Source organism: Rhagoletis pomonella, unplaced genomic scaffold (assembly GCF_013731165.1).
Source record: "Rhagoletis pomonella isolate Grant_MI unplaced genomic scaffold, Rhpom_1.0 Rhpom_scaffold_00005, whole genome shotgun sequence".
NCBI lineage: Eukaryota > Metazoa > Arthropoda > Insecta > Diptera > Tephritidae > Rhagoletis > Rhagoletis pomonella.
This window is the reverse complement of record NW_023458559.1, coordinates 52,437,191-52,448,788: the sequence shown is the minus strand read 5'-3', so window position 1 is coordinate 52,448,788 and position 11,598 is coordinate 52,437,191. Positions and strand designations below refer to the sequence as shown.

At 41.6% G+C, this 11,598-nt stretch overlaps 2 protein-coding genes across 2 annotated transcripts in view; one reads left to right on the top strand and one right to left on the bottom strand.

Moving 5' to 3' along the window:
* LOC118739186 (anoctamin-5) overlaps positions 1 to 11,598 on the bottom strand; it is a 366,850-nt gene that overhangs the window by 708 nt on the left and 354,544 nt on the right. The gene's annotated exons all lie outside the window — the stretch shown is intronic.
* Positions 3,677 to 5,166, top strand: LOC118739177 (tubulin polyglutamylase complex subunit 2-like). Its single transcript, XM_036470363.1, has 4 exons — positions 3,677 to 3,953; positions 4,068 to 4,235; positions 4,331 to 4,914; positions 4,971 to 5,166. Exons 1-4 carry the CDS (start codon positions 3,884 to 3,886, stop codon positions 5,139 to 5,141), a joined length of 993 nt encoding a protein of 330 aa, XP_036326256.1. The 5' UTR covers positions 3,677 to 3,883; the 3' UTR covers positions 5,142 to 5,166.

The window sequence follows — 11,598 nt, the reverse complement described above, 5'->3', positions numbered from 1 at the left end:
TTTCGTTGTCGTTTTCGAGGTAATTATTTTCTAACTTAGATACACTTTTATATAATGTAGCTTTTCTGCAATATCTAATGCACGATTTCTTATCTTTAAGCACGTCGTATTCGTCATCACAGGCATCATGCAGTTCATAATACCCGACATACCCGCCGAAGTGAAGACGCAAATGCAACGTGAGCAGCTGCTGGCCAAAGAGGCCAAATATCAGCATGGCATTAAACGCGCACAACAGGGTGACAATCAGGACTTGCTGAGCATCTTCCGAGATGCCGGAAGTCGTGGAAGTGGCGCTACAATGGGCACAGGTGGTTTTATGGGTCGTGGCAGCTGGGCGCGCCGCTTCAGTCGCCTGAGTGATGGCTTGGATGCCCATGTGGAGGTGGCGGCACGTCCTCGTCGGTCAGTCGAGTCGACAGTGTGGGAAGTTTCTTGACACGAAGAAGAAGATGATGCTGCGCAGACAACTACAAATGCCAAATAGTGAAGCTATGTGTAGCCACCTAACCATGTAAACTAATGAACATTCAAGTGATCATCTCAATTTGTTGATCACTTCCAAACGCGCGCATACCTCTCTATGTACACACATACATAAATACATACATACATGTACATTAGGTTGGTCCAAAAATACACAGGAAAATCAACTTTTTTGGAATTTTCTTGCTATGGAAAAGAAGGACACCCATATTTTTTGTTATTTTGAAATCGGTTAATATTTGACCGCGACGACACAAAATTATGGAACAGAGTTTCTAGATAGGGTTTTTTCATCATTGAGGTGTTTCACCGCTAAAATACGTGATGCTGGGTGCATTCCAAAACGTCAGAATACAAAGCATCAGTCTCTTTATTTCCAAAGAAAAAGTCTAACTTGCGCAACCTAGCTAAAAACTCGCATCTAAGCATGCTTGCGCACATTTGGCATTACAAGCTGTTGAGGCTTAGTTATAATGCTTTTTATTTTGACGTTTTGGAATGCAGCCTTTATATTCTATCTTATTCCAACTAATATACATGAATGCAAAAAGAGTTTGTTTTATACGCTTTCAGACCTGAACTAAACCGATCATAAGTAAGTTTCGCATACTCGTTGAACACTTATAAATGGGGTGTTCACAGTTCGTTCCAAATTGACAACCCTATTCGCGTGCAATGACAAAACTCGCCGCTATAACTTTTGTCATGTTTATAATCAATTGTCACGTTTAGGTATGCAGTGGGCAATCTGAAAGCTCCAACAGTGACAATTGCTATTATTTTTGTGATGACCCATTGAGTACGTGAGTCAGTGGCGGACGCACGGGGTGTGTGCTAATATGGCGCATATGTATGTATAATATGGCGTCTATGTATTAAAACACCCCCGTGGGTACGCCACTGACTGACACGTAGTTTAATTTAAGTAGTAGAAGTAAAAGTTCAATACGCTAGGAAATTGCGTTGATTTTAATTTTTTTTTTGTTTGCTGACGGTGTTAGGATTTTCTTCCATAAAAAATGCACTGTTCTAAGATAAAAAGTGAGTGAATCGAATCTCTCTCTACTTGGATTCTAAAATCTTTTAATAAATAATCTACAGTATGGGTCACACTAACCGCTCCTTTTCGTTGTCCCACCCGCGACAGAGGAATTTCGGATTTTTTTTTTTTATAACAAAGCAATACTTTTTGTGTAAGTTTTTGCTTTCAATTATTCGTGGTTCTTTTTTTTATTTCAAGACATTAAGTTCACACAGAAAAGTGAAATAAATTCGCAGAGTTTCCGCAAAATATATCTGCTCAAAAAAGCAGGTTCTTTTTTTTCCCACCCGATTTTTTCCCATACAAAAGTAAGTTGGAATTTTTTTTTCGTATTTTGTAATAACGCATATAATAGTCAATTAGCGGTAGCTTTATTAAAATGTAGAATTGTTGAGTACTTTATACCTAAATTTTAAAAATAAAGTACATTTTTAATGTACAAATGTCCTACCCGTGACGATGGAATATCTCATAAGTTTAATATGTATGTATTTATCATTATTGTTCGAAGATTTCTGAAGCGAAATATTTTTGATCAATCTATATCTTTTTATAGCAATTCTACAATAGAAATGTATTTGCCCCATCGAAATACATACACCGCGTGTCATAATTATAAACGCACCACATAATGACAAATTTTAACAGTTTATCCACAAACCTGCATACTCAAAATCTTTCTAAGAAATCTAATTAAGAAGTTCGAAATTTTTACGAAAGTTTTTGGAATTGTTTTTAAATAATGCACATAGTTTAAAATTTGGATTTATTCGGTCTTTGTTAAAGAATAAATAAAATTTTTATAAAAAAAAATAACTAAAACTAACTAATACTTATAACTTATAATTATGACACGAGGAATATACGAAAAGCTTCAAAGCCCCGGTTTTAAAATAAAAAAACGCAGGTTCCTCATATCTAATATTCATCAGTTATGGGCTGAACAAACAAATTCGAACCACCCTAATGTTCATGTATTGTATTCGTATTGGTCATATGCATGTTTAAGTGTATTTGTCAGTTTATAAATGATTCTGTATTCGATATTCAATTATTAATCTGTTTGATTTTAACCGGGTCATAATCATTAGTTTACATTTTTTTTAATTTTTTTGCGTGATATGTCATTGTAGCTTATTAGTATTAACAATATCGCTTAAACTTTTCAAATGTTGTACAATTTTAAACACCAATAAAAATAGAATGACCTTTAAGAACATCTCTCGAATCTTAGCTTTTTTTATGGCGGAAGGGGAAACAGAACAAATCCACTATAACAAAAACACTATTGAACATCTGCGGATCTTAGAAATTTATAGACAAGTGGCAACTCTGTAGGAATTTAAAGTACTAAAAATAATATTCCTACCAATACGGGTTATACTTAAAAAAGCTCGTATAAATCCGTTCAGTAGTTTTTGAGATTAGCGTGGTCAAAATATCCCGACTTTTATACTATGTGTGTATTGAAGATAGCAATTTTTAAAAGGCGCCAACCCTACTCAAAAAGTTCAAGTTTTTGTACATGCGAAGGCCAGGCCCTTTCATTTTGTATCTCATTTTGTAATTCAAGCTACTTGTAGAAAAACTCAAGCAAAGTTCAAACTGTGAACGTATATCAAAGAAACTCTAAGGGCCGGTTACTCAAAGTCTGGTTAACACTAATCTCTGGTTAAACATCGTCTCTGGTTGAACATCGTTATCGACGTTACCGACTCCCTGTTATATGAATGGAGTCGAATACGTCGATAAAAATGTTTAACCGGAGATTAGTGTTAACCAGACATTGAGTAACCGGCCCTAAAACTTACTTGTGGAACGCGTATGTGGTAATGCATGCACTGCTATACCATTTTTACGCCGAAATCAAAAACCAACAGACTTCTGCGTATGTAAGGCTGTGCGTTGGGCAAACCGTTTACACGCGAAGCTCATTTAACCGATTCCTTATGTGACAACTCTCAAGCAAGGCCAAGTATGCATAACAGAGCATTAACTCTAAGGGCCGGTTGTTCAATGTATGATTAGAACTAATCGGAGGTAGAAGCTCTGGTTATATACAACGACTGCTTTATCGATCACATGTTATATGCATGATGTCGAAAACGTCGATAATGATGTTTAACCAGCAAGAAGTGATAACCAGACATTGAACAACCGGCCCTTAGTGAATAGGAAACCGAAACTGCTAACTGGGACACTGTTCCCATCGATACCAAGTTTGTATATGTACTATAACATATCAACGTTCCCCTAGCAATATTGGTATTTATGTATACTTATCAAATTGAGTTTTGAAAATTAACATTTGTATGTGAACACGGATGTACATAGGTACATTTTTGTAAATAAAACATGGCAAAGAAACCTACAACAGAGGATATTTTCTATGATCATTTAACATTAGGTCTGATGGGAACACTTGGTAAATGAAGTGATTATTGAACCATGATCTTATAATACATAAGTATAATATATGTATGTACATATATACCGGAAAAATTATGGTTCATTTATATACAATTGTTTACTAATGAAGCTAAAATACCGCGAGTACGCAATGTCTCCTGTGAACATCGAAAACCATGCGAGAAAGCTCAGGTTGTGAACTGGGAGCAACGACATACGGTCTATTTGCCGGAAGATATGAAGAAATTTTATTTGTCCACAGATGGATTTCTACTACAATGGAGCTATCAGTATGCACGTAGGACCTTCATATAATTTTCTTACGCGTGTATATATGTATGTATGTATGTACGTACACATTAATACATGGATCGCATTTAATTTCTTTTTCAGCCAACGATTTACGCCGAGTAGGTTATATTCATCTCCCACATCTTCAGCAGATTACACTCTTACGTGAGAATTTCGAGTCCTCAATCAGTTTGGGCACAACTGGCCCACCTAGCTCCAGCTCCAGAACCATACCGCCAGCCACAAGTTCTACAACTAATTTATTGGAAATAGAAAGTCACGAAACAACAACAATTGATGGTATTTCAGGAGCATTTGGAGGATTAGGAGTTGTTGCTGATAACATAAATGGCGAAATTGATGGTGTAGGTATTCATGGAGGAGCAGGTTCCAGCGCTGTACCATTGGCAGTTGGAAAAGATCGTTGGGGAAATCTAGAGCCCGTTATAACAACCAAAACTAAAATTTTCGAACTAAATACCATTAATGATGTCGCCAAAGTGTGTATGGTCTATGAGTCAAGTGGTTCTAATAATCCCAAATTCTATCTACTCGAATTGAATGCAATGAAGTGGATATTCCTATCAGATACCTTCAGTGAATACTTGCGCATGGCAATAGCTCACTTAGGTCTACCCTACTGGGAGCTGTGCTTCTCCAATATTGGGTTGCCGTCGTGGACTGAGGTAAAAAACGCTCCTTTTAAAGATTTATCTATATTTTATTCTTAAACGTTTATTAGCAATTGTTCATGCTATTGGCCCCACACTTGCTAGAGGATTTTGAGCCACGTCGCGAGCGGCAAGTAGATCCTGCACCAGAGCATCCTTACAATATTATCGACACCTCTGTTTTTCGCATCAAACCAAAAAGTTCTATCAAAGCCGTATCATCAAAAAAAAATGTCATGTAGATGCCTCGGAGCAGAGTGTCTAGATTTCGGCGATTTTTTGTGATTTTTTTTCCTTCAAATAAATTTTTTCCATTTATAAAAATATACAAAACTTATTTTTCCACGATGATTTTACAGAAGGGGCTAATGAACTGCGTGATAAACTTGACTTAACAAGCATATTAAAAGACTGTCATAAATTTTTAATCACCCTAATCGAAGAACTTTTGAAACGATTACCTAGTCAATTAAGTACTTTAAAAAAAACTTTGATTTTGCCACCAGAAAAGTGTTCGAATCACCAGAGTGTGAGTTTCAGGGAACTGCTAATTCACTATTTGACTTTGAAGGAAAGAGAAGCAGCGCAAACTGAATATTTGAATCTTAAATTCCCATGGAATAACTTTTTTCAGAACGGCATTCCATCCGTCTCTGAAGAATTTTGAATAATTGCTTACGGAGTGAAAACCGCAACAGGCAATAAAATGTTTAGAAATATAAGTAAAGTAGCCTTCACATTATTACCCTTGCCGCACTCAAATCCTTAAGTTGAGCGGGTTTTTTCCGTAATGAATTCAACCAAAACTAAGATTAGGCCCGTCCACATACAACTTTGGCGTTGCGTTGGCACTGGCGTCGTTTTGACAGAACGCGTAGCAGAAAATACTTTGGTCATTAAATTAACATACCAGCGGCAGACAAATCAAAATATTATATCAATAATTGCATTAAAAACTATATGCCTTGCCAGCATTTGATTAAAAAGGATGATTAAATCACATAATTTTGATTATTTGGAACAGCTGACGAACGACGCGCAAGAAAAGTTGAGAGTTGGCCATCTTTCTTCGTTGCGTTGGCGTAGGCGTTGCCCAACTTTGGTTATGTGGAGACTTTGATATAAGCTCTGATCCAGTACTCCATGAACTTACAGGATTTTTCACGAACTTGCAGGAAAAATGTTCCCGTACTCCAAAATCCTCCAAAATCCTGTAAATGAGAGCGTCTTTTGGAGAGTTGTGTAGAGAATGAAGTTGCAAGATTTTACCCGAACTTTTTCTTCTGGTAAAATCATGAAAAGTGTCAAGCAATCACTGGTTGAGGTTTTTACAGGAAAAATGGTTTTTTTGTTCCCGTACTTTTTGTTGTTACTCACCTTTTACTCTCACTTCAGAGAGTAATTTTGCTGTATGACAGATTTACAGGATTATTCAGGAAAAGTATTGGATCAGAGCTTCTACCAGAAGAAAAAGTTCGGGCAGGTTGCTGCTAGTAGATACGCTGCATCTCGAAATTTTCCATTTTATCAACGCTTTTACCACCTGGAAGAGCATACAACCGCAATTATCAACAAAGTACAAAAGCCACAACAAGGTCTGAAAGTCACTAGCTGGCAGCACCTCGGGCAAAGACAAAGAAACTTTGCTGGCAACGTAACAGGGCAATTGTCCGGCCGGTTTTGAACTATACAGCGCCCGTGTGGTAACCAGGGACTAGTACGACGCAGCGGATTTGCCAAAACACGGCGCTCAGGACAGCGACAGGATGCCTTCTGATGTCGCCACAACATCACCTGCACGACGAGGCCCACATACTCCCCGGTAAGGAGCATAACAGAATGCTCTGCAAGTAGTTTTTAGTCGGGAGACGCAGACGTGGTCACCCAAACAGACAACTGCTTGCAGAAGAGCCCTCGCCCAGGCACGTCAGGAGGCATCTCTACGAACTGACGGACGAAGTGCAGAGGTTCAACAAACAACCTCTGGACCCGACATCATATCTACAGGCCTTGAACGACATTCACAGAAAGGCAGTCTCGAATTATGTAGACTCCCGACCTGTGAAAGCCGTTGTGGGCATACAACAACCAGACGTGGACGAGACACTCGGACCACAATAGCCCAACAGCGCTCTGGTTACTGCAGCAGGTTGAACTCATACGTGAGCAGAATAAACGAACATGTTCTAAACGAATGCCCGGCATGCGGAGAGACGCCCCTTGACTCACAGCAACTCTTTGCATGTCCACTGAACCCCACCCTATTGACGCCCCTGTCCCTGTGATAGACCACCTTGGGGCCGAACGCTTCCTAGGGCTACCGCTAGTAGTTTCGCGACAATGATTGAAGGATTAACCGATCTGGGCGGGGTTGTTGTAGCCGCTACAACAAAAACAACAACGCTAATAAAACATTCTCACGACAGCCGGTTCTACGTACCGGAATGACTCGGGTTTTACCCGACCAAGGGCTGTTGTTTCGGCGATCTAACCCCGTTTAGGTCGGCGAAATCCATCAAACTTTGCTCGATTCTAGGGCTACATCTGCTCCGTACCCTTCTGCTCAGAGCTGGTAGAGTCTAAACCCAGGGCCAGAATTTTACACCTGCTGGGTATGCCAGAGACGACTAAATACAAACTCCACCTCGGTCAGGTGCAATGCCTGTGGCGGGTGGAGTCACCTCCGCAACTGCTAAAGCCTACGTACGCACCGGAAATGTACCACGTCGTTCGTGGCCGCATGCTGCGCGAACCGGACCACCGCCACGGCAAACCACCCCCGGGCTGCACACAATCAACACACGCACACCCCAACACAACACAACAATAGACACACAAACACAACCTGTTGAATTGCGCCGGATACAATGTGCACCGTCGAGATCGCGAGCGAGACAATGGTGGAGGTTTAGCGTTCATCGCGCACCACACCGTGCAGTATCGTCTGCTTGAAGCAGACATCGACCGCAGGGATACCATCCTAGAATGTCAGGGTATTGTTACCCGGTCAGGCGATGTTAAGCTCGAAATATTTAACATATACATACCCGCTGTCACCAGCTGCCCGGCAGGATATCACCCTGAAATAGGTGCGCTCCTCAGAGGTGAAAACCGTATGGTAGTTGGTGACTTTAACGCGCACCACGATCTTTGACACTCAATACTGTCAAATGATCGTAGGGGAATACATCTGGCTGAGTAGATAGACGATTCGACATTCTTCGCAATGAACGACGACGCACCCACCAGGATTATGGGCAGCTGCTGCAGCTCGCCAGATCTAACAATTGTCAGCGCTGGTCTGCTAAACAGCGTATCATGGCGACCTATGCTGACCCTAGCATCAGGCCATCTGCCCATAGTCATCTCGATTGATAAACCTGCCGACTTTGCTTCCGTGGATTGCCGGACTTATGTAAACTTTTCCAAAGCTGACTGGAAAAGCTTCACGGATGTTACTGAGGGCGCCTTCACTGCACTGCCCATACCAACCGACGTTCATGTAGGTGAACGTAAGCTCCGCAGGGTTGTCACCGCTGCTGCAGCTCGCTGCATCCCAACAGGATGTATTAAGGATCCACGTCCGAACTTTCCTGCTGAAGCGGCTGTTCTAGCCGAAGAGCGTGACAACCTTCGTCATGCCGATCCCAGAAATCCCCGTACCAGGGATCTCAATTCGGAGATTCGGCAACTTGTCAACGTACATAAGTGGAAGAAATGGGAAGAGCATTTGAAGACCTGCAACTTCGCCTCTGGTGTGAGCAACCGTGAAAAACCGTGAGGTCGTTGTCCAACCCGACGAAGCGTGCCGACAGAGTCGAAATAGACTTTGGTGTCCACGCTTCGTCGGACCCGGAGCGATGCGCGAGCTATTTTAGCCGGCAGTTCATTCTGCATCCTCCGGTGGATAAAGCGAAACGTCGAGTGACCAGAAGGCTGCACAAAATGCCAAAACCCAGTGCGCCTCTTGTTTTCACCAGCGGTGAGGTAAGGGTAGCCATCGGGAAGGCGAAAGCCTCCAAAGCCATTGGACACGACGGAATATGCATGTTGATGCTGAAAAATTTGGGTCCCGCGGGAGTAGCATAACGGAGGTCCTTAACCTATCTATGGTCACTCTCGTCATTCCAGAAACCATAAACACTCAGATAACTCGTGGCCTTAACCGAAACCGCCCCTGTGAGAGAACTATTCTAGTAGCGTTGGACCTGTCCAAGGCGTTCGACACCGTCAGTCATTCAACACTACTAGAAGATATAGAGGCCTCGTCACTCCCACAGGGACTCAAACGGTGGTCGGCGAATTACCTGAGTGGTCGACACTCGTCAGTATTTTTCAGAGACAAAACTAGCAAGCCACGTAAAATTAAACAGTGGGTACCGCAGGGTGGTGTCCTGTCCCCACTACTGTTTAATTATTACATTTCAAAAGCTTTCTTTTCTTGCTGACGATTGTTCGATCATGGCGTCTGGGAATGGAATTGATGAGTTGTGCTCGAAAGTAAACGGTTATCTCGCCGAACTCTCTCGCTTCTTCACTGCAAGGAGCCTTGCTTTATCCCCTGCGAAATCCTCGGCAACCCTATTCACCAACTGGACGAAGGAGGTCGAACTGCAACTGGGTATTCACGTCGATGGCGTAACAATACCGACGGTGAATAACCCGACAATCCTTGGAGTTACCTTCGACAGTCTGCTCTCCTTCTCGGCGCCTACAACCGCAATTGTCAACAAAGTACAGAGCCGCAACAATGTTCTCAAGTCGCTGGCCGGCAGCACTTGGGGCAAAGATAAAGAAACATTGTTGGCAACGTACAAGGCAATTGGCCGGCCGGTTCTAAACTATGCAGCGCCCGTATGGTCGCCGGGGACTAGCAGGACGCAGTGGATGAAGCTACAGACCTGCCAAAACACGGCATTACTAACAGCGACCGGATGCCTCCTGATGACACCCCAACACGACCTATATGACGAGGCCCAGATGCTCCCAGTCAAGGAGCATAACATAATGCTCTGCAAGCAGTTCCTTGCTGGGAGCCACAGACGTGGCCATCCCAGCGGACAGCTGCTCGCGGAAGAGCCCTCGCCAAGGCACGTCATGAGGCATCTTTACGAGCTGACGGACGAAGTCCAGAGGTTTATTAAACAACCTCTGGACCCGTCAACCTACCGACAGACCCTGAACGGCATTCACAGTGAATCAGTCTCGAGTTATGTAAACTCCCGCCCTGTGAATGCCGTTCTAGGCACACAGCCACCGGACGTGGACGGGACAGATCTTTGTCTGCCCGAACTACAATAGCCCAACTTCGCTCTGGCTATTGCAGCAGGCTAAACTCTTACCTGAGTAGAATCAATGAGGATGTGCCCAACCAATTCCGGGCATGTGGAGAGTCGCCACATGACTCCCGGCACCTCTTCACATGCCCAGAAAACCCCACTCAGCTGACGCCACTGTTCCTATGGACAGACCCTGTGGAAGTCGTACACTTCCTGGGCCTCCCCTTGAAACTGATGACAACGTTGACGGATGAACCGACCCGAGCGGGGCTTAGTAGCCGCCACAACAACAACAACAACGCTAATAAAAAGTTTAATTATTTATACGCTGTTCAAAATGGCTCCTCGACGAGTATGGTCGCGCTGACCTGTCGAGTTTTGTATGAATGAAGTCGGTTCATTAATTATACAATTAAAAGCTTTAAAACAAGAGAAGTTTTAAAACAAGAGAAAAGTTTTAAAACAAGAAAAAGTTTAAAACATAAGTAACTAGCAATTACCCGGCGTGCTTCGCTGCGCCTTAAATGTATTTTTGTGTTGTAACTCTCCCCCTAAGCTCTTATGGCCTCATTTACAAAATATTTTTAAAGAACTTTATGAAGTTAGATTTAAAAAAATCGATCTATGAAGCATTGTTTATATTTTTTTTGAGTTAATATATTTTCGAAGGTAATTAGAAAATATGTAAAGAACCGACTTTCTCTTGGAAATTTAATTTATAATCTTATAACTGGAGTCTACTATCGCACCCTTTCCTCAAACGTGTATTGATTCAATATTCAAATAACGTATATTTATATAATTTGAAAAAATCTCCCTACTATACAAATATGTACAGCAATATTAAATAATATTTTCAAATGTTGTGAGAGGGAGTAACAAAACAAAATTACTTTTAAGGCGCAGCGAAGCACGCCGGGTATTCGCTAGTGTCACATGAAATTAACTGAGCAAAGTACAATGAATAGCTGTTAAACAATGGCACCATCTACTTTAAATGAAACATACTTATTTTCGTGGGGGGATACTCACACACCATATACTTTTCTATTGAAATTTTTCCTGAATTTTCCTAGCTATAAACCTCCAACGAATGCAAAACCGTGAAAATCGGTTCGTGCGTTCTGGAGTTATAGCGTCAGGAAGGAAAACCCTACTTATTTTTATATTAATTTTTATATTAAAGAAGATTAAAGAACTGTCCGCATTACTCAATTTTATTTTTCACTAAAACGGTATTCATGAATTTTTTAATTTTTTTTTTATTTGCTTCCGCATACTTTTGACATAACAGCTTTCATTTTATGCCGATATTAAACAAATACAGCCTAAGTTTACCCGGGTCCACGTTTTGGTCTGTATCTCGTGACCCAAGTCACCCAGCTATATGAAAAGTGCTCAATCTTAAAGCATTCATGAA

What these genes read in the sequence shown, in the direction of transcription:
- LOC118739177 (XM_036470363.1), top strand. Translation starts at nt 3,884, where the DNA reads ATGGCAAAGAAACCTACAACAGAGGATATTTTCTATGATCATTTAACA. An exon ending in ATGGAGCTATCAGTATGCAC is followed by an intron (nt 4,236 to 4,330) that starts GTAGGACCTTCA and finishes TTTCTTTTTCAG; the next exon opens with CCAACGATTTACGCCGAGTA. An exon ending in GGTTGCCGTCGTGGACTGAG is followed by an intron (nt 4,915 to 4,970) that starts GTAAAAAACGCT and finishes AACGTTTATTAG; the next exon opens with CAATTGTTCATGCTATTGGC.